The sequence below is a fragment of the Malaclemys terrapin genome, chromosome 1 (assembly GCF_027887155.1).
Source record: "Malaclemys terrapin pileata isolate rMalTer1 chromosome 1, rMalTer1.hap1, whole genome shotgun sequence".
NCBI lineage: Eukaryota > Metazoa > Chordata > Testudines > Emydidae > Malaclemys > Malaclemys terrapin.
The window spans coordinates 46,635,257-46,658,775 of record NC_071505.1 but is presented as its reverse complement, the minus strand read 5'-3'; the positions used below and the strand labels follow the sequence as shown (position 1 = coordinate 46,658,775).

At 41.3% G+C, this 23,519-nt stretch overlaps 1 protein-coding gene across 4 annotated transcripts in view; it reads left to right on the top strand.

The window, feature by feature from the left end:
* ST7 (suppression of tumorigenicity 7) overlaps positions 1-23,519 on the top strand; it is a 221,035-nt gene that overhangs the window by 164,574 nt on the left and 32,942 nt on the right. For all 4 annotated transcript variants that reach the window (XM_054023620.1, XM_054023610.1, XM_054023625.1 and 1 more), the window contains exons 9-11: positions 2,982-3,096; positions 16,165-16,237; positions 17,827-17,929. In XM_054023620.1, the coding sequence (XP_053879595.1) occupies positions 2,982-3,096; positions 16,165-16,237; positions 17,827-17,929 (291 nt within the window). The remainder of the gene's footprint in view (positions 1-2,981; positions 3,097-16,164; positions 16,238-17,826; positions 17,930-23,519) is intronic.

Genomic DNA, 23,519 nt, shown 5'->3' with positions numbered 1-23,519 from the left:
AAACTGTAAACTCTGATTATCTGAAATTGCACCTGAAATTATTTTTTCTTCTGACGAGCATCAGTGTATTGAGAACTCTTCTATACATCAAATAAATAAATTAATGGAGATATCCCATCTCCTAGAACTGGAAGGGACCTTGAAAGGTCATTGAGTCCAGCCCCCTGCCTTCACTAGCAGGACCAAGTACTGATTTTTCCCCAGATCCCTAAGTGGCCCCCTCAAGGATTGAACTCTCAACCCTGGGTTTAGCAGGCCAATGCTCAAACCACTGAGCTATCCCTCCCCCCACTTATCAAGACCCCCACTTATCCAGATAAACCAAGGCCTCTTGCTCAATTTGGAAAAATGTAGTCAATAATCAAACAAGAAGGAGATTCATGCAATCTGCCCAGTTTTGTTCTTGTTTTCCTCAGGATCAACTCCTGATGTTGAAACTGTAGGAGTTTTACTACAATAGCTCAGAGTTTATTACCCTCTATGGATTACCCCTCATAAATCCAGTGAGCTCATTAAATACCTGTATCTGTGATTGTGACTCTCTAACCAAAAGTTCATGTGATTGCAGTTGTACAAATATCAACAAACAAAACACTGTCCTCTTCACCTTCTGTATAATCCTCCAACCACAGCAAGGACAGTGCAGTGCAGGGGGGCAGAACAGAGCCAATTTACCACTTCACTCCCACTTAATCCTAGGGTGACCGGATAGCAAGTGTGAAAAATCGGGACGGAGGTGGGGAGGTAATAGGATCCCATATAAAAAAAAAAAACCCAAATATTGGGACTGTCTCTATAAAATCGGGACATCTGGTCACCCTACTTAATCCTCAAATACAGTTTAGGTAATTTATACTTGGCCCTCTGCACAGGGATGAATTTCATCCTGTGAGCTTGGCACTTCTATTTGTCTATTAGCAGCCTCTTCCTGATCGGAGTTAATTCCCTGTTCCACATGTTCCACTTTTTCATACTCTTCCACCATTTTGCTTATAGACTGGTATATTTTTGCTTGTATTGCTGATTTGGGAGATTATAATCAGTTGGCTCTTTCCAGTTTCTTTAATTATATCTTCAAAGGAGGATTAATTCATTTCCTCAGATTTTTCAGATGTGGTTTATAGTTTTTACTGTGTTTTCCCATTTTAAGTTTGAGCTTGTGGGCTAACTTCATATCATCTCATTAGTATTTCTCTTCTTAGGCCCCTATGGAGAAAAGTGTTAACATTCATCTGCAAATTTCTGATGTTTATTTATAATTAACTTAGTTTGATTTACCAACAAGTGTATAATTGGCATCAGTGCCTTAGTACCTTGTACGTTGTATCATACATTTAATCTATTACAAATTACTAGTACAGTACCTTCTTGTAGAACTCCTGACAGCCTCTCCATCAATTGGAGTTTGAGCCTTGGCTCCAGATAAACTTAACTCAGAGCAGGACTAGAGGGCAGGGGGATGCAAAGATTGGGTGGACATCATCTTTACATCCCCCAGCCCTGGAGCTGGCAGTGGGCCAGTTCAGTTATGGTACACATTTGAGCATCTTCAGAGATGCTCTGTCTTACACTTGGCTTCCATCGCCCCCCAAGAAACCCTTTCAGCAGATGGGGATCAGTGGAACTCAAGGATGCACCCAAGGCCGGCTCCAGGTACCAGCGAAGGAAGCAGGTGCCTGGGGTGGCCAATAGAAAGGGGCGGCAGTCCGTCCGTTCTTGGGGCGGCACGTCCGGGTCTTCGGCAGCAATTCGGCGGCAAGTCCTTCACTCCCTCTCTTTCTCTTCGGCAGCACTTCGGCGGCAGCTCAATCAGAGTTTTGTTTTGTTTTGTTTTTTTTCTTCGCCGCTTGGGGCGGCAAAAAAGCTGGAGCCAGCCCTGGATGCACCTCTCACACCCTTTACTTTGGGGAGCAATGGAGCTAAAAAGGGCTGGCAATAATTTAGCTACCCTAGCTTTAGGCCAGATAGAGAGCCTACCATGCTCCAGCACAAAACAACCACAGTGAGGGCCCAGATCCCTTAATACTACAATTTTTAGAGTATCACTTTAACATTAAAAAATGACACTTCTTTAATTGGTTCATTTTCTAACTGAGCAATAAAACAGAGAAATTAATTTGCACTGAAGTTCCTAAGAGATGTGGAATCATATGGCAAGCAGAATAAAGGATGTTATTTATTTATCAAGTTCAGTTGGCTGGCAGACAGTTGGTACTACACACAGCAGAATTTGGCCAGCATTCTGACAATCTCTGATCTTCCTAAAGGACCAATTCATCAAATCAGTCCACTTCAGTCACAACTTAGTACCCACTAAAATAATGTCTGAGCCTCTTCCTTATACAAGGTGTCATTCAATTTGTTATAAGATATGGATTCTTAAGCCATGGTAGTATTAAATTAGTATTAAATTAGTATTAAGGCTTTATCTAATTTCAACTTTGGGTCAAGCATTTTTTAAGCTGCATTGGCCGAAAACATGTTTAACTTCCATTGTTAGTACTATGCACAATTCTGTTGATATATGATAAATAATAATAATAACAAACTATGAAGCATAGTAGAGGTGTAGGTCTTTCTCATTTTATTATACTTTGATTTTTTCTATGTATTTTCTTTGTTTTCCCCCATATCCGTCAGGGGGAGTTAATACTAAAATATACAATCTAAAGGCGCTTTTTAATTTAATCTTCTTCTACAATAGAATAATACCCCCTCACTTTTTAAAAAGGCAACAAGTCATTGAAAGGGAATTGTCTATTCAGATAACCCTCTTCTTGGACTAATTAAACCATATGCGAGGCATGTTGTTTCCAAGGTTCTTGATCCAAATGGGAGTCTTTCCAATGGCATTAGAGGACACTGTATGAGGCCCAAGAGCAGTGGGGCTGAATTATTTTAATTAGACATTTCAGTAAATTTTGAATGAAAATCCGCATTCCATACAAATAATCTAACCCTTTTTTTATTATTGTTTTTAGTTAATGAAGGAGTTTCCTCTGCTAAGCATGTTCAACATCCATGAAAACCTGCTAGAAGCTCTGTTGGAGTTACAAGCATATGCAGATGTTCAGGCAGTTTTAGCAAAATATGATGGTAAGTCCAACTATATATATGTATACATATTGTATACACACATACATACACACACACACCGTATGTGAAATGAACACTGAAAAGTTACTACAGAGAACTTTTTCCAGAGGGTCTGGCTAGAAAATCTTGCCCGCATGCTCGGGGTTCAGCTGATCGCCATATTTGGGGTCGGGAAGGAATTTTCCTCCAGGGTAGATTGGCAGAGGCCCTGGAGGTTTTTCGCCTTCCTCCGTAGCATGGGGCGGGGGTCGCTAGCTGGAGGATTCTCAGCGATTTGAAGTCTTTAAATCATGATTTGGGGACTTCAACAGCTGAGTCAAGGGAGAGAATTATTCCAGGAGTGGATGGGTCAGCTTTTGTGGCCCTCATCATGCGGGAGGTCAGACTAGATGATCATAATGGTCCCTTCTGACCTTAGAGTCTATGAGTCTATGTTTGTAAAGTAAAACGTTCAAAAGTTAGGAAATGCCAGAATGTAGGTTGCTTGTGCACCTTTAATTGGGATCCCTTGTGTATATGATACAGTCTTTAATTACATCATCACATACTATATTTTCCACAGGACCCCTGTGTCATTCAGTGCAGAGGTGGAACAGTGCTCTCTTAAGCACTGTTGGGCAGTTCTTCAATATTTTGTTTTCTCCTGTTTGTTCAATGTGTCACCCCAGGCCTTATTTACTGCAGACTATTCAAAGCTCGCTTTGAAAACAGAATTAATAATTTCCCCATATATGTTCCTTGATGTTCATTACTACAGTATCTGAGTGCTTCACAAGCATGAATTAATTTATCTTTCCATCACTTCTGTGAGGTGAGGGAGTGGCATAATCCCCATTTTACAGACACCATGCTGAGGCACAGAGGGATTAAGGTAATTAAATTTCCACTACTTTTGGGAACCCAATTTGAAACATCTAGAACCTGATTTTTCAGAATACATCATGTTACATAACACTTTCTAAGTTCAAAGCACACCTCCCATTGTCTTCAGTTGCAGCTGTGAGCACTCAGCACTTCTGCAAATCAGACCCCAGCATGTCAAGTCAGGCACCCAGAAAATGAGGAACACAGTTAGTTGAGTACTTGTGAAAAGTTTGGTTTAAGTGACGTGCACATCACCACACAGGCATTCTGTGGCAGAGGCAGGGATAGAATCCAGTTTTCCAGGGCAGCATTCAACTGCCTTAACAATGAGACAGTTCATCCTCTTCATGCAGTCCCCTGCCTCATTCACTACATGCCTTCCAATTAAAGAAAGGATGGTCCAATGGTTGGGGCATTAGCCTAGGACTTGGGGCAATCAGGTTCAATTCCCTGCTCCCCCACAGGTTTCCTGTGTGACCTTGGGAAAGTCATTTTATCAATCTGTGTCTCAGTTCCCCATCTATAAAATGGAGATAAATGCACTTCTCTACCTCACCGGGACATTGTGAGGGTAAATACATTAAAGATTTTCAGGCGCTCAGATACTACAGTGGTGGGGGCCATATAATAATAATACTACACACCTTCCAACATCTGCACCAAATGAAGCAGGGATCCTACAGACAACAGTCTCCTTTACTACACAACGCTTAGTCATTTCCAGAGCAGGTCCAGTCCGTGCACTGAATGGAAAAAATAGTATGTGATCATGTAATTAAAGACTTTTTGTCATAATGGATGTGCCCAAGAGGGCCAAATTCTTGCACCTCCTGAGTGCCTCTGAGTTCTTGACTTTGCAACCGTAGCGACATTTTGTATGTAATTTCTTAAGTTTGTTTTTTCAGTTTTCTTTTTTATAAAAATTCCATCCTGTGACCTCATATTGAAACTCATATGGGTCAGCCTGGTTGGAACTTTAGACTACCACAGAGATCCACTACACAGTCTTCTGTGTGGCCACACTAGAGGGTGATGAGACACACTTTGCCAGTGGGTTTCACAGATATTTGCTAACAGCAAAAGAATGCTGAGACTCAGGACTCTTGTGTTCCAGTCTTGGCAGGGGAGTGTTCTGTAGTGGGTACAGAGCCTTTTACTTGTTCTCCCCAAACGTGCCCCCTTCTGCTCCATCCCCTCTGTTCCAGTCCTGTCTTTTCCTCATCCCTGACTGACTCCTCATCCCATTCCCATTCTTCTTCCTACCCAGCCTCAGTCTTCACTCCTCAGATTTCTCATTCCAGTCCCAGTCTCCTTGCCAGTCAGTCCCAGCCCCTCCTCCCAGCTTCTCATCTGATATGTTTCTCCCCTTCCCAATCCTCATTAACCCCCAGTCCTAGTCTCCCTGCGCAGGCTCTCAGTATCCCCTCCCTCCTTCCCTGGCTCCTTATCTCATTCTCTCCCCTTCCGGACCCTTTGTCCCTGTCTCTTTGCCCAGCCATTCTCAGTTCTCTCCTCTCCCCTCCCGCATCCCATTGTCAGATCTGCTTCCCTGCACACACTTTTTCCTAGTCTCAGTCTCCATAGTTTAATAGTCCCTCAATCTCCTTGTCCAATCTCAATATTTCCTCCTCCAGCCAGCTGGCTCCCAGTCCCCAACCATTTCTCTCACCAGCTCCCAGTCCTCCCTCCCACAGCTCCGTCTCAGCCTCCTATCCCAACCAGTCCCAGCCTCCCTTCTCACCCCCGCTCTCCAGCTCCAAGTCCCAACCTTTCCACCCTCTCAATCCCCTTCTCCTTGCCCAGCCAATCCCATTTTCTCCCCTCCACAGTTTTCAGGCAGGCTCATCAGAGTTCTTATCACAATCTATTCCTTTCCCTCTTCCCTGGGCTGGCTTTTGTCCCCTCTGCATTCAAATCAGATGGCTTCCTCCGCCATGTTACTTGGGCAGGGGGACCATTGAGAGCATAGGAGGAACAAGCTCCCTGCTCCCAGTTCCAGTGCTCAGACTCACCCAGTTTTCATGTAGCAGCTGTGAGGAGATGCAGCATACTCAGGCATTCTGCAGTCTGGTCATATGTAGGAGCTATGAGGGGATGGAGCATACTCAGTTGCTCTGTGGAGATGTAGCATGTGCAGTCTGGTTAGCACTAGGGGCTGTGACAGGCTCAAATATGCTCGCTCAGGATGGAACATTTGAAGAGTTTAGCTGCTGTAATTGAAGAAGACGCTACTGAGTATGTGCGAACAGTGAGTTTTCAAAGGATTATAACTTCGGTGGATTTTCACAGGGGCCACAAAAAATCACATCCCTGACACAAACGTAGACTTAGAAGAATTATATTTTTAACAGTAAATGTCAATTTCACTGTACACACACAAAGTGACAAAAAATATTTTCGTAAATAAAAATCCAAATAGACAGATGGGCAAAGTAAGAAAAATGCTGCTTGAGAACTTATTAGAGTTTGATTTAAGGATAGGTTGATTTAAGGATGTTTACTTTGCATATTTTGACATGTGATGTAGACAATTTGCAGGCTAACTGTTATGAAGCTTTAACTCTTGGAATCTCAATGTCTGCTGTCATTAAATAATTATTGTCTGACCCTCGCACCCCTACACCCAATGTCCCACAATTGTGGAAATGTAAATTGATAAAAATCATAAAAAATGCTCAAAACCCAAAATGTTGCACAACTGTGAAAATTTAAATCAACTCAAATTGAAAAAATAATGATTAAAAATAAACATTGATATTCTCTGTCCAAATCATAAAAAAATAAAAATGGAATTCTGCCAAGCCTACACAAAAGCCCCCCTCCTGCCAAATGTCCCTGCTCTATAGCATGGGGGCACTAAAGCTATTCAAAGCAAAGGCAGCCTGAGGCAGACACCCAACTTGTAAAATTTCAACCCAAACGCTTAACTTCTGGCAAAGTTATAAGCCACTAAAAATAGGCTCTTATCATGGGAGGTGTCCGTCAACCATAATAAATAGACGACGCTACCAGCCCTGACTATAATATGTGTGTTTTCAATGCTTAATCACCATCTTGCAGTTGAATCACTGTAAGCAGTGGCAAAATGTCCCACCACTCTTTGAATGTCACACCACTGCACATCTAGTAGTACTAATTACCCTGGGAGAGGTTTTTATTGGGTATAATTTGGTTGGGAGCAGCACAGTGGAAAAGAAACATCTACCAAAATGATAACCTTTTTACTCAAAGGTCTTTCTTTTGCTTTCCCCTCTTTCAGAAATTCCTATCACTCAGACATAGGCCCCATTACCATGGTATCTCAGTACCTTATACTCTTTAATGCATATGAGTAACCTTGTGGATTTTGAAGCACTTAGAAGAGTTGAGCTTGAAACAGAAAGCTGTTCTAAACCTGGCAGTCTGCTATAATTTATCCTCACAACACCTCTCTGAGGTAGGGAAGTCCTGTTATTCCCATTACCATACTCAGGTCTGTGGCAAAACAGGGAATTCAACCAGAATCTCCCAAATCTCAGGCTAGCATTCTAACCACTGAGACATCCTTCCTCTCTGTTTGTTCAAACTAAGGTCCCAATCCTGGGCAGTGCTGAGCACTTCCTTAGTTGCAGTGTTTACTTTCAACTCTCCCTGAAGCCAGTAGGACTTGAGGGTGCCATCATCTTCTAGAAAACACTTGGCACATTCCAAAATTAGGCTGTACTTTTAAAAGAAAAGTATATGTGGATGGTAAAAGCCTGTAGGGAAATTTGATGCGGACCCTTTCCCCTGTCTGTGTGGACCCACATATTATACATATATAAAGGCATATGTGTATATTTAACACACACGCACAAGGACTCAGCAAACAACAGTTTAACCAGCATAACTCTTAGAATTCATGAGTCTCTAAAGACCCTTTTTAGAGGAGTCTCAGCTCATTTTAGAACTCATCAGCTTTATGTGTTGTAAGATTTATTGGAACATAAAACAATGAACTCATTTATACTTCCCTATCTGCAGTTTCTATTGGTCCCATTCCACTGTCTTTATTCAGCTAAGACCAAACCTGATTTATTGTATTTTGATAACACATGAACAAATTATTTCCGAGAGCAGTCTCTCCCCCCCACCCCTGGCTAAAAACTTGGATTGCATTCTTTAAAATGTCAGTCTTTGCGGGGAGACATACTACTTTACCAATGACCATGTGTTGAATTTGTTTATATTATGTACCTGGCAACAGAGATGATGTCCATACTCATTATTCACGGAAAATGTGCCTCATTAGTAGCAAGATATGCACTGTTGCTGAGCTACATCATTATGGTTTCAGAGTTCAGTGTCTGTCAATAGAGTGCAGATGACCTAAACACTATTGAATCCTAAAAGGATTTTTGGCTCTGGCTTGACACACATCTATGTTATTTACAGCAAAAATACTTATGGCAGCTAGGATTCATAGTAAATAAAACCTCTATGCCCCTCTTGCCTTACTTTTAAAATGGTTGTTTTCCAAGGGAGCAGTCCTGTTTTTATGGTGCTGAGAGCAAATGATTTATTAACCTCAGTGGGCTGCCAGTTCTCTCGAGGTTGCCGTTGGCTGGTAACCTGGGCAATGTGTGAACACAGAGATCTTTCAGACAGTTGAAAGTTAGACTTTAAAAGGGTGGATACTCTTTTACTTAGTTATGTAAATGTTCTCTTTTCTCTCTCTTTTTTTTTTTTTTTTTGGTCAAGGGACAATTTTTTTTTTTCCAGTTTAGGATTACTGAAAATGTGAGCCTTCTGGTTTCCAGAGGAACATATTCATAAATACTGTCTCATTCTCCTTTCACTTACGCCGTGGGTATATACGAGTAACGCCACTGAAGTTGATGGAGATATATTGGTGTAAGATCAGAATTAGTGACAGGAGAATTCAGCCCATCATACTGATAGAAAAATATACTTCTAAATATTTATGATCTCATTCTGATCTAACCTATACCAGTTTTCCTCTGGCATAACTGTTTAATTCAGTGGAGTTGCTCCAAATTTACACTGTTGTGAAATCAAAATCAAGGCTTTAGAAAAAATTGTATCTAGAATTTGAGTTTTCTTTATAGAAGAATGTGCATGGAGCATGATTGTTGATCATGTTCCTATTTGGGCCTAACCCTGTAGTCGTGACATTGCGTTACTTGAGTGAAACTCCCATTGAAGTCACTGAACGCAAGGACTGCAGGTTTTGGCTTTTTATGTTAGTGAATCCAAACACTCTTTAAAATAATAACAACTGTTTAGGGATACTTTTTTCTATTCCTATATAATTTCTCTTCATCCTTACAGCCATGAAAACAGTTCTGTGAACTGAGTAAATTCTACCAATGTTGAACTTGAAGGCATTCCAACAGTAAGAATTTTTGGTGTCAGTAAAACAGGTTACCAGAAAGCCCCCAGTACAAAACCCGCAATGACACTGGCTCGGTTCCTCAGGGACACAATTTCACTGTTATTCCATATTTCTTTTCCACAGCTTCACTTTATTAGCTCCTCTCAGTTCTCAACATTAAGAGCAATCATATCAAGTTTTTCTGCTTGGTAGAAGATACCTCTGCTTTCTCAGTATGGCTGCCCCAATGCAATTCTCTGCTGGTGTGAAAACATAACATGAACAACAGAGAAAGAAACTGCATTCTAATGTTGCATCCTTTTGTTTCCTTTGAATGAAAGAAAGTGGTTATTTATTAACATTCTTATTGTCAAGGTCAAACCCAAGCCTGCTGCGTCCTTCTGCCAGTGATGTATGTCAGGGAAGATCTCCACAGTGGGGAACAGCAACATCAGGAGAATGAGCAAAATCTTTTCTCCATTAAATTCTCTTCTTGGACTCTATCAATCTTATTTAAGGACTGATTTCCTCCCTTCATTTCAATATTGCTTCTCACTCAACTAGGTCTCTACAGCAGCTGTGCCTGTCCATTCATACTATCTGGTCCAGTTTTGCCTTTGATTCCTGTGGCCTATTTCTGTTTTCCTCTATCTGCAAAGAAGATGCAGGAGAAAATCACAGGGAAATGGACAAAGACCTAAACTAGCTGTGCAGAACTTCTTCATTATCCTCAGCTAGGGAGGAGTGGTTCATTTCCTCAAGAAATTATTAAATCATACTCTGCAAATCAAAGGAGTTGAATTGCTTGATCAAAGTATTTATCAGTTTCTGAAACTGAAACATGAACTTTATAGGAAATGTTTATAATCAGCTAGTGAACCTCAGAAAAGTTTGTTCAAACTGAGCAAATCCAAACAGTGCAAATGCTATAGTTCCACTCTCTCATACTAAAAAAATTCTCCTTTTGTGCTGAAATTCATACTGTACCTTATCATAGGGTCAGGATCTGCCCCTTATAGTTTTGTTCAACTGTAGGCTACTCACACAAGTGTGACAGAAAACCTGCACTGCCTGAGTATTAAACAGACTAACAGAAAAACAGGACTACTGCATGCTGCATGTACAATGAAAATACCCTGATAGATGATCTTGTTCATCCTCCTGCCAGTGCAGGATTGTTCCCTACAGTATATTTTCTAGTACTTTGTCCAGTATAGCTTAAAATGACTCAAGTGATGACCACTTACCACTTCTCGTGGGAGATTGTATTGCAGTCTAATTGCTTCTCTGTCAAGATGTTTTCCTCCTGATATTCAACCTACATTTCCCTTTGGTTAATTTCATCCCATTATTCTAGCTTTTAACCCCTTGGAACAGCTTCAACAATTCTTCTCTTTCCATGATGATTACATCTCCCCTTTGTCATCACTGAGTCAGGCTACACATGTTTACTGTTGCTCATTTAGTCCTTCCTCATAAATCAATCCCTCTAGCCCTTTTATCACCTGTGAAGAACATGGGAATTATCTGCATTGATTTCCGTTAATGTTTATATATATAATCTCTGGAGTTGGTGGCTATTGTATGATGTCTAAAAAGTGACTAAGGGGTAAATCCTTACCCAAAACAGTGGCTGTAGACAGAATTCAGTTGACTGGTGCTCACATGGACAATACCAGGAATCCACTGTAGGGAGACTACTTCCAATCCCGTGTAGGTGAAATGCAAAAAAATAGTTTGGTCAAGTTCAGAAGTCCTGCTCAGAACCTTAGAAGATCTTCAGGCAGGACCTTTGCAATAAAAAAGACAGCCTGTTGCTTAAGAGAGAAACACTAACTGGGGGTTCAGGCTGTCCAAGATACAACAGTTGTAAGGGTAGCCTGTCTTGTCTAGCCCCAGTGCATTGAGGGTGCCTGGCTTAAGCAGAATGTACTTAAATTGGCAAGAGAAGGCTAAGTTTGAGATGAGACAAGATATGTTTAAGCATTAGTTACTTTAACCCTTTTCTCTTTGCTTGTGATTTTCCTATGGATAAATAAATCATACTCTCTTCCAAGCAAGGCATTTTCTGTCATTGCTTTTAGGAGCTGGTCACAACTCCCAGAGAGAATTCAATAGCAGGAGTCAATTGGGTAGTTGGCCATGCTCAAGGTAAAGACGGTTGGTAAACAAGGGGTGGTGTAGTCTGGTGATCCCATCTAAAAGTAAGCAGGAGCACGGGGTTGCACCCTGACAGTTGTTCAGATATAGGCCCATTACTGTAAAGAAGCGCCCACAGAGAGATTGAGAGGGATCACTGGTGCAGCAAACCTCTGAACCATAACACCATCCTTAACCATTTTTGTTGCTCTTCTCATAATTGCTTCCAGGTTTTTGACATATCTTCGATTTCGTATTGAGGTGTACATAAATGAATCCAGTACTCTAGATGTAATCTTTCCAGTGCCATATAGAAAGGGACTAGCATCTCCCTTGACTGACATGATCTCTTTGTTTATGCAACCCAGAATTATGGCCCTCTAGCAGCAGTGCACTTAAGCACATACTTAGGTCCCTTTAACTTCACTAGGACTACTCGCATGAGTTAAGCACATAGCCCCAGTTCAGTAAAGCACTTACCTAACATGGGGTTTTTTTGGTCATAAGTAGAATAACTTATTAATTGTTAATAAACACAAAATTCAGCTAAAGTGACTGCTTATGCAACACACCCATCTTTCAGCAGCCCAGTGTCAACATTTAGGGGCTCTTGATGACTTGGACGGAGATGATTCAATTTTTTCCTTTCCATATTTACCATTTCCAATTGTAGCTGCTATTTTGGTGGGAATAACAGATCACATGACAGCGCCTGGCACATTCTTCTTTCTACCATAATACAGTTAATAATAATCATTAGCGTCATCATAATATGGACACAATGCTATGTTCACAGCTCCTTTAATATTGTTAAATAGCAAAAGAAACATCTTGTGAAGCAAGCCACCATTAAGAATTTACTTTCTCAGCCCTTCCTTTACCTGAGGTGCTATATGCCACAGAAGGTTAGTCCAAGGAAAATAATCATAAATTAAGTGTACCTTCTAGAGACAAGAGCAGTAAAGAATGAAATCCTTCTTTGGATTCATACGTCAGAGCTTATTAGGGAAAAATATCCTCAAGGTTTTGACACTTGGATAGCAGTTGCATATTTCAGCACACTGCGGGAGCTCCATTTGCTGTCACAAGAGGATGGGAAACAATGTATGTAGAGATGCTTTGCCAGATGGCTTTACAAGCTGGAGACACTAATTTATGAAGAACTTTAACTTTGGTTCCTGACAGATGAGTTATCTCTTAGGACTAGTTTAGACTTGATTCCCAAAGTACAAGCTAAATTTAATTTGTAACCAGCCATAATTCTACTCTGCTTCTATCTCAATGTGAGGATCCCAAGTAGGAACTAAAGCCTCCATTGGGCAATATTCAAATTTGTATAATGTGGTCTGCTTCAGAGCAGGCAAAATAAAACAACAACAAAAAGGCATGACCCTCCATAGAGAAATCTGCAGAACAACACACACGTACATTTGTCTGTATTGCTTCATTTTCCACTCCTGAAAAGCATTTCAGTAGGAGAATGGGCCAACCGTCAAAGATACAATAGTCATTCAGATATTTGCTCCTTGGCCATTACCCTACAGTGTCACCACACATCATAATTTCGATCCCATGGCTTCTGCTGACCACTAGACAGTAATGGATGATCTAACATGAGAAAATCGTCTTGGAACCCTATCTTTCGGAGATTTTTGTGTTGTGTAATTTAATGGTTCCAGCACAATAGGTTACGCATTAGTTGGACCTAATGTATGAAAATCTCCCTTTGCATACTGAAGTCCTGGCCTCTTTTGCTGCTTGGCACATCCAAGAGGTTTAATTCTTTGGTAGATGAAAATGAGAAGGCAACTTTTTCTTGCATTCAAATTGCTTTTTGCTGAAGTTTTACATCCCCCCCCTCGAGAGCCTCTCCCTTCCTTCTGTTTTTCAGTCCCATTAAAATGGTTAAAGTTGATTGAAAAAGAGAGGGGAGATGTCACTGCACCAGCCAAGGAGTTCTGGGTTTGCTGCTTCACCACACCAGGAAGAAGTGGAAGAGCTCTGTCTTCCACTCCCTGTTACTTTAACCCCCGTGCTTTATGGGAAGTAGCATGCTGCCTATGAAAATATATTTCTAGGGATTTCAAGTTAGTATAGTCCTCATGTCCTGGTTTACTGGTGTCAAACACTTTTAGGCCCTGATCCTGCGTCCATTGAAGTCAACAGCTAAGCTCCCACTGTCTTCAGTGGTACAGGATTAGGCTCCAACTGATGGATGCTTCTGAGTTTAGCATAGGCAGATATTCCCCATGTTGTGATGCTGGATTGATGGCTGTAAGAGCTTGGAAAAACCCTTTTCACAAAAGAAAAAAAATTATATCTGCCACTTCAAAACTCATTAAAAGCTGTAAGTAGATCAGAACTCTGAAACAATAATTTTCCATTTTTAACTCTGCTCCCTAAAAGACACTCTGCTTTTTGCTCCTTTTGTGATTTGATGAGTAACTTTATGTTGCTGAAAGGCTGAAACTGGTGTGATCCAAAAAGATCAATTCTGTTTCTTGAAAGTTCTTAACTCCTAATATCAAGAACAACCTGGCATAAATATGGTCATTGGAACAGAACATAAATATATTCACCTACTGCAATGATGGATGAATGGATCTGCAGCTAGCTTCAATTATAGCATAGTAATGTCCATATCTCTCATTCCAACACTGCCACGCATATTGTTGATTTTAATTACTAGTCACTATAATTACATAGTTTAGTGACATTATAGTTGGACCTGGTTTGTGGAAACATACAACGTTAACTCCATGAGTAGTACCTGTAGCATTAATACATTAAAAAAGACAATGTAAAGAATTAACTGTTGGGACTTTCAAAAGTACCTAAGTCATGAAATCCTGCTCTAACAGAACAATGTTCCCTTGAGTTGCAAACTGATTATCACTTCAAAAGTTTTTTTTTTCTCTTATTTAATTGGCCTCTCAGAGTTGGTAAGACAACTCCCATCTGTTCATGCTCTCTGTATGTGTGTATATATATCTCCTCAATATTTATTCCACTCTATATGCATCCGAAGAAGTGGGCTGTAGTCCACGAAAGCTTATGCTCTAATAAATTTGTTAGTCTCTAAGGTGCCACAAGTACTCCTGTTCTTTTTGCGGATACAGACTAACACAGCTGCTACTCTGAAAACTGATCATGAATAAGTAAAGTAAAGAGTGGTATCCAGTAAGGCATGATTTATCGATTCTCACTCACCTTCTTCTCTTAGGAGCCCTCTCTTGCAACGTGCTAGGCGTTTCCTCTGAGGCTCTAAGTGTCCTTCCCTCCAGTTGACCTCAGTAGAAGTTGAGGGCATTCAGCACCCCTCAAGCATCTCTCAGCACCTCACATAACTTGGTCCTTAGTGCTACTTCCCAGTGTCCTTTATTATTCAGTATATCAAAAATAGAATGAGTAAGAGTTACAGGTTTTTTAGAACTGTGCTCCAGAGTTTAGAATCATAGAAGATCAGGGTTGGAAGAGACCTCAGGAGGTCATCTAGTCCAACCCCCTGCTCAAAGCAGGACCAATCCCCAACTAAATCATCCCAGCCAGGGCTTTGTCAAGCCTGACTTTAAAAACCTCTAAGGAAGGAGATTCCACCACCTCCCTAGGTAGCCCATTCCAGTGCTTCACCACCCTCCTAGCTTCCCCAATTCTTGCTTAGAACCATAGTCCCACTGTAATTATATAAAGTATATTTATTTTAGTGGAGTATATGTAGTATACAAATTTTAAATAAGCTATAATTGTAATGCTTTTACAGGGAATAGTGCTTCCTACAGTGAATAGTCCCATTGCTTTAATGAGCTCTATTCATGGTAGTAGGCATTATTTTCAGTGATACAACAACTGTTTACAGGAGTAGGGCCTTCATTTCTTTCTCACTGAGCTGTTATCTTAAATGTAGCCTAAATGCTAAACAGTTTAAAAGACAGTTTATAATATCTGTCTAGGAGAGCTAGGTAACGTAGTGTAGAATTAATTTCTGCTTTTATTACAGTGGAAGCTATTGGGCCATATTCATTTGCACCCTCCAGATCTTTGTGCTACTCTGGTGATGAAAAGTAGCCATAAACCTGACTGAACTAACAGTGTAAGCCGGGTTTATAGGTGACTTGTGTCACTGGAGCAGAACATACCAGTTATTATGGCCCAGTGTTTCCACAAGCGACAAAACATATTACACTGCTGTTAATATTTAAATGCAGTAAATTAGTAAATGTTGGCTTGACTTTCATAGTCATGATTACTAAAAGAAAGGAAGGGAATAAGACAGTAGATAGACACCCACCAGCTGTTTCTGGATATAGATGTATTTCCTAATCTACTGAAAGAATTTACCTTTTCTAAGTTACATATGTGTTTGTATATGAACGTAATGAATTATTTAATTCAATCCTTGTAGTATCAGAAAAAGATCACTCTGAATGTGTTTGCTAATTAGATCATTTAATGACTACATGGCACAATCAGATTATCATTAATTCAGGGTTTAAAAATATGATAATTCTTATTTGGGTGGCATTTTCAAAAGCACCTGATTGACTTAGAAGCACAACTTAGTCCTCCTAAATCACTTGGGTGTTTTTGATATCCCGCTATTTATTAATTTAGATATTATGCTGACCTGAAGAATTATTCTAACATTTATTTTCTCTTTCTGCAAATGTTCAAGGGTTTCAATATTTATTTATTCTGTACTTTCCTTTCCACAGATATAAGCTTACCAAAATCAGCAACGATATGCTACACAGCTGCACTGCTCAAAGCCAGAGCTGTCTCTGACAAGTAAGTCCATAAGAACTTCTGACCAGCAAAATTCCTTACTGTAAACTCACTAACGTTTAACTGCAGATTTCTCTTCAGTGACCGGTGAGGTCCCATGCCCTGAAAACCTGATGTCCTAGCAGGAGAAATTTTGGCCTGCAGCAAATTTAGAATATGGTTTTTATAAAGAGGAATTTTCACTAATTATCAAATATTGTACCTCACCAATGGTTAAAAAGGGGAAAAAATGACTTCAATTAAATTACTTTATTTTAATTTTTATTTATACTATCTGGCTGAGCAATGGCTTCTTGGATAGTATTATAATGAAAATGCATCTGGGAGGTGCTGTGTGGCTGGTCATCTTCACCTTGTATCAAACAGAACCAAGAAAGGTAAAATAACATGACTGCACTAATAGCAATTTTCTTCGACAACTACTATCATAGCAGTGTTCATCTACTTGATTTTAGGCAGGTAGATTTAGCACTTACTATGTAAGGGTTCCTGACAGGTCAATGGAAATAGATGGTATACGTGTTTTTAAAGACACAAATGTTTGCTTATTCCTGATACGGTTTTCTCTTAGGACACAGCCCTCCAAGGTTCTGAGCACTCCTATGTGGTGCTGAGTGTCATCGCCTCCTCCTGAAGTCAGCTGGAGTTGAGAATGTTCAGCCCTTCGCAAGAACGCTCAGCACCTTGCAGGATCAAGCCCTAAGAGCCAGATTCTGCTCTTGGATGCGTGCACACAAATCCCAAGCTGGAGGAGTTGTGTATACGTATCTTGGGGGGGAATGTGGCCCTAAAGTTGGAAAGCAAGCGGAGTGGAAAGTCGCTTTCTTTCCTGACGTCAGACAGTTTGCTTTTAAGTGAATGTGCACTTCAAGATCTAAGTAATTTTCTTTCATTCTTTTTATCCTGTAGATCGCCAGTACCTACTGCAACATCTTTCCTCCCTACACAGCGACTCCAGCTTGGGAGGGCAGGGCTAAGGTTGTCACAGCTTTCCCTGTGGTGTCTGCCTGCCAAGTACAGCTCTGGAGTTAGCCGTGGGGTGTGAGGTGAGAAAGAGATTGCATGGTCTGGTTTTTCATTCACTGGGGCAGATGATTTGCCCACAGTTTGGGCATCCAACCCTCGCTGGTACAACTGAAAGTAGACCACCCGCTACTGCTGCTGTACCATGCTTTAATCCCAACCTGACCCAGGGGCATTGGGTTGGGAACCTCCCTAAAATCTCCCCAAATATGTTTTTAATAGAAAGACGCTAACAATTACTTAACATTATTTTCTATTTTTCGGAAACTTCTGCCTTGATAAACGCCCCAAGTAAGGTACTATAGAAAATTTAGTTAGCAGCGTAGAAAGAATTGACTGTTTGAACTTACTTCCTGCCATGATTAGATGCAAACATGCTTTCCACTTCTGCAGGGATTTTCATTGGCCTTGATGTAATAGGTCATTCAGAGTTTCCATTTACTATGGAATTTTGGAGAGCATAGGAAATTGTCTCAGCCTGGTTACACTGGCCCTTGGTCTAGATTTCTTTCTGGCTTTTTACTTGCTAGCATTTCTGACCTAATGTATTTGTTTCTTTGCTTTTGCAGATTTTCTCCAGAGGCTGCCTCAAGGCGAGGACTGAGTACAGCAGAGATGAATGCAGTAGAAGCTATTCACAGAGCAGTAGAATTTAATCCACATGTGCCAAAAGTGAGTATGGAGAAATCACTGTCATAAATTTTAACAAAACAGGAGACATATCCTTTGGTTTTAAAGAAGTAGAGTAGCACATGGTGGTTGTGGGAAGGAGAGCAGACAGAGGAGGGTGAAGGGGCTAATGTTTGTACCCTGCTATACGCATGTGGGGAGCATTTGAAATTTCTCATTAGATACCATAGGAAACAGACATGTCACCTAATATTAGGTCTTGAAACTTTAAGTATTAACTGATAAAATTCTGTCAGTCTGAATATCAACAAAATACTGGACATTGACAATAGGCACCCTGATGAACACATTAGAAGTATCCATGTAGATAGATTATTCCTTAAATAATCGTATACAATGACAATAATAGAAAAGATCTTCAGGTTAAAAAAAATGGTTGTCTGTATTTCCTGGATCACACATAGGATATATTTTCAGCATGCTGCAAAGGGACTTATGTTCACATTTCCTGTTATGCTGCATATAAATTGTATTTGTAACTCTTCATGCAATGCCCCACCATTAAAACTCCAAACTGTTTAGGGCTTGCTCATTCGTAAATGAAAAATCACAGAAAGGACAATGTTAAAGGTGGAAAGGATTTTTTTTATAATTCCCTCATTCCCTCTCTAACTATACATCACAGCAGTAAGAGTCCTGGCTTCTGAGCACTAATAGCTAATGCTGCTGCTTATTTTCTCACCTGATCCTCAGCACTATGCAGGACCACTGTTAGCAGTGGCAGATAAAAGGAGGATGCTGTGTGAACCAGGAGACTGCGTGAACATTGGCTGATGGATACAGTTGAGCACCAAATCCTCAGCCCTCCTTCTATGCCCTTGTCCGTGAGGGGTAGGAGATAACCCCACACTGCCCCTCTCACTGCAGGAAGGTCCCTTCCCAGTACTGTGCAGAGATTAAATACTTTCCCTGTAAGGTCGATGTAGATTTTGCCTTCTCCCACTGACTAGCCACTAACCAGCATGATTCTTTCTAGCAATTCCAGCCTCCATTGTAACAACCAGGAAGCATGTTTTACTGGTCAGTCATTCCATCTCTAGTGGCAGTAAAAGGAGAAGATGATGATATCTTACATTTGCAATCCCAAGGCATTTTACAAATGTAAACCCATGTAGAAACTCTAGACAGGAATCACTTAACCTGCCACTGAAATGCAGCCATCTCTGGGGTACAATGCAGCAGTTGTTTTGACAGCCCACAATAACACTTCACGGTAGATTAGGAGAGAAAAATGAACAATATTATGTTCATTTGAAAGAGCAGGATGGTTAATTTAAGTAAACAGAACATGAATCAAGTAGGAATCTGATCGGGACACCATAATTAACACCCTCAATCTTATGAAAAATGCGGTAGGATCTTTAATATTCCCAAATGGTCGTGATTATTATTAATTATTTATTTGTATTACCTTAATGCCCAGAAGCCCTAATCATGGACCAGGACCCCACTGTGCGAGGTGCCTCACAAACACAGAACAAAAAGACAGTCCCTGCCCCAGAGAGCATAATCTTGAATTTCCTTTTTTCTTGCCTCAGTTGAAAGAAGCCAGTCATTTTATAGTATACTGTAAAGGTCCAAGCAGGCTAGTGTATTGCTATATTTTTCAGAATATACTTGGAATGGAAACTTAAACTCCAAAATGGTGGGGCAGTTTTGCACTGCTGAGACTTACGGATCTGGGTATGGGAGAATTCCCCGCCATGTAGGCAAATCCTTGGATGGCTTTAGAACCTGGGTAGCAGCACCTTTTGCAACCCATTCCTGACTACTGGTGCAAGGGCCCTGGCCAAGGAAAAGGTGAAATGGCTGAAGCTCCCTTATTGCCTGACAATCCCTGGTGGCCCTAATTCATGTTGCTATTCTAATTTAGAATCAGGGGATCACAAAGGTGGCTTAAGGTCACCTTTGCGCACATGCACGCACATGAATATCCAAGCTATGCTGAATACTCCATGGCCACACTTAAAGAGCGGGAATCAAATTTAGTGATCAGCGTAGAAAAAGGAATAGAAAATGGAACATGCATCAGTTATCATGTTTGCGATGTAATAAAAGGGAGTAACAGGTGCATCAAAACACCCATTATAATATTAAAACTGTAATGTGTAATATAGCTTAACATACAGTATCACTGTAATTTCTTGTACACATACTGTGCTGCATTAGCTAAAAGGTTAGCAAGGGAGATTTAGGTTTGATATTGGGAAAACTTTCTAACTGTAAGGATAGTTGAGCTCTGGAATAGGCTTCCAAGGATGGTTGTGGAACCCCCATCATTGGAGGTTTTTAAGAACACACTGGACAAACACCTGTCTGAGATGGTCTAGGTTTACTTGGTCCTACCTCAGCGCAGGCGGCTGGACTTCATGACCTCTCAAGTCCCCTTTCACCGCGTATATTTCTATGATTCCATGAATCATGTAGCAATAATATGTTAGCAGTAATAATGTTATGCAAATAATATGAATATACACCCTCATATTCAGCCTTAATTCTGACTGAAATAGCATCACATATCCTCTTAATGAAATTTAGATAAGAAAATTTAGCAGCTTGCAGCACAGGAAAGCTAACAATGCCACATTGCTAATATGTGTTGCAATTGGCATCAGAGCTTCTGCAGGATTTCAGTAATGAGTCTCTCCCTCTTTAGAATAAGAAAAAAATAAGTTATACTGATGACACCAAAAACTGAGTAATTGTTTAAAGTCTTTGGAAAGTCATCTGCTGAATATGAGCTTCCAAGTGCAGTATTGTGGCTAAAACAGCTAATGCAATCTTTGGATGCATAAACGAGGGAATTTTGAGTAGAGATGATATTTTACCTCTGCATTTGACACTGGTGAAACCTATATTGGAATGCTCTGTCCAGTTCTGGTGTACACAATTTAGAAGTGTGTTGATACATTGGAGAAGGTTCAGAGAAGAGCCACAAGAACGATTAAAGGATTGGAAAAATTGTGATTGATTAAAAGAGCTCAATGTATTTAGTTTAACAAAGAGAAGGCTAAGGGGTGACTTGATTACAGCATTTAAGTACCAATATGGGAAACAAATATTGATAAAGAGCTCTTCAGCAGATAAAGGTATAAGGGCTGGAAGTTGAAGCTGGACAAATCCAAACAGGAAATAAGATGAACATTTTTAACAGAGAGCAGTTAACTTTTGGAACAATTTACCAATGGTTGTGGTGAATTCTCCATCACTGGAAATTTTTAAATCAAGATTGGATGTTTTTCTAAGAGATATTTTCTAGTTCAAAGAGGAATTATTTTGTGGCCTGTGTTACACAGGAGGTCAGACTAGATGATCACAATGGTCCCTTCTGGCCTTGGATTCTATGAATCTAGCCAAGTTCCCAGCTGCACCATTGAGAATAGGCAGGGAACAACATTACTGAGGATGGAAGGTATAAATGGTCCTCTGCATTTCTTTGTTTTCACAATTTCCAGCTCAGATACTTGCAACCTAGCATCCTCAGAGCCACTGCATATCCCAGAATGTTTTCTTCATCTTAGAATTAAAGTCTGAACTAGAAAAATGAGATTCAAAAGAGAACTCTCGAGGAAACAGGAAAAGATGGGAACGGTGCTGGAACCTGGTGGGAGGGATTGCTGAGTTAGACATAGAAGATATAGGGTGTCCAGTATCCACCTGTAACCTGATACCGCTTTATTTATGACAGACATTGAGTTCCAATATGCAGTCATGCACTCCTCCATGTTCTATTTATTTTTCCCTGAGAGAGGTAAAGTCTTTGCATGGGATACAAATACATTCAAGGCTGGCCTCGTAATTTTCCTAAAGTCCTTAAAATGGAACATTTTAAATAATCCCAGATCCCAGTGCTTATATACCAGTATGATATGCACCTTAGAAATACCTACTCTAAATATATAAACCAGTTTGTACTGCACCATTCCAAAGTACTTTTTAGCAGTTCTGTAATATAAAGAGATTCATATGAGAAAAGGCAAATACAGTGACTCTTTCCCTGAGAATCATTTCCATTAGGTAAACTCATCTGCTGTCCCTTACAAGTGGATTTGAACACAAAGTCACTGATTTTTCTTGGGCCCTTTGGAAATAAGGAAAATGGAAATGGCTAGCAAGCTTAGGCTGGCCACAGAACTTTGTGTTTCATATCAGCTTAGCAGTCACGAACCTCTCTAATCTCCAGTATCTGTTGGCAGCTTGACAAAATCTGAATCTTTCTATTTGGAAAGGAGGGACATTCTTTAAACATCAGTGATGAAAAATGCACATAGATTTTCATCTCTGTTGTTGTCACTGAGGTGCACCTAATTTCACGGATGTTAACTGATTTCACATCATCCTGGGTTTCCCTTTGTAAAGAGCTAACATCACCGGAGGTTCCTTTTTCAAAGGCTTTATATGGCTTAAGGCAGGGGTGAGCAAACTATGGCCCACATCTGTCCCGCCTGCCGATTTAATCCAGCCCTCAAGCTCCTGCTGGGGAGCGGGGTCTGGGGCTTGCCCCGCTCCCGCGCTCCAGCCAGGGAGCAGTGTTGGGAGCCTCTCCGTGTGGCTCCCAGAAGTAGTGGCATGTCTCCCCTCCGGCTCCTAAATTTAGGGACAGCCAGAGGACTCTGTGCGCTGCCCCCACCCCAAGTGCCGATCCCGCAGCTACCATTGGCCAGGAACTGCGGCCAATTTGAGCTGCAGGGGTGGCGCCTGCGGACAGGGCAGCATGCAGAGCCACCTGGCTGCGCCTCAGCGTAGGAGCTGGAAGGGGGACATGCCGCTGCTTCCGGGAGCTGCTTGAGGTAAGCGCCACCCTGAGCCCCTCCCATGCCCCAACCCCCGCCTCAGCCCTGATCCCCCTCCCGCCCTCCGAACCCCTTGATCGCAGCCCGGAGCACCCTCCTGCACCCCAAACCCCTCATCTCCAGCCTCACCCAGAGTCTGCACCCCCAGTCAGAGCCCTCAACACCACCCCCCCACACACCCCAAACCCCTGCCCGAGCCTGGAGCCCGTTCCTGCACCCTGAACTCATTTCTGGACCCACCCCAGAGCCCACACCCCCAGCCAGAGCCCTGACCCCCTCCTGCACCTCAACCCCAATTTTGTGAGCCTTCATGGCCTGCCATACAATTTCCATACTCAGATGAGGCCCTCGGGCCAAAAAGTTTGCCCACCCAGGCTTAAGGTCTCTCTTAAAACAGTGTGCATTGCTGGAAGGCTTTTTCTCTGCTAATAGTTATTCTTGGCACTGGGCACCTCCTCCATTTTTATTGTGTTTCAGTGACAATTTCACTTTCCTCTTACACCCACCACCAGCCCAATGGTGCCTGAGGCACTGGTGACATTTTTTTTGCTGAGTCTGGCAAAGTGGTTCAGACACACACACAAGTGAGGGAAGTTTGACAGTGTCCTTTTACTTGAGCTGACATGGGGTCTGTGAGAAGGAACAGGCTGGGCAAGCAGAGACTTTTCAGTTAGTACGAGAGAGAGGGAAAGAGCAGATGAGGAGGCAGTGTCAACACCAGGAGATGAAGTCAGGACAGGGAACAAAGAAAGCAAAGTGCCGTATAAATGATGATAATA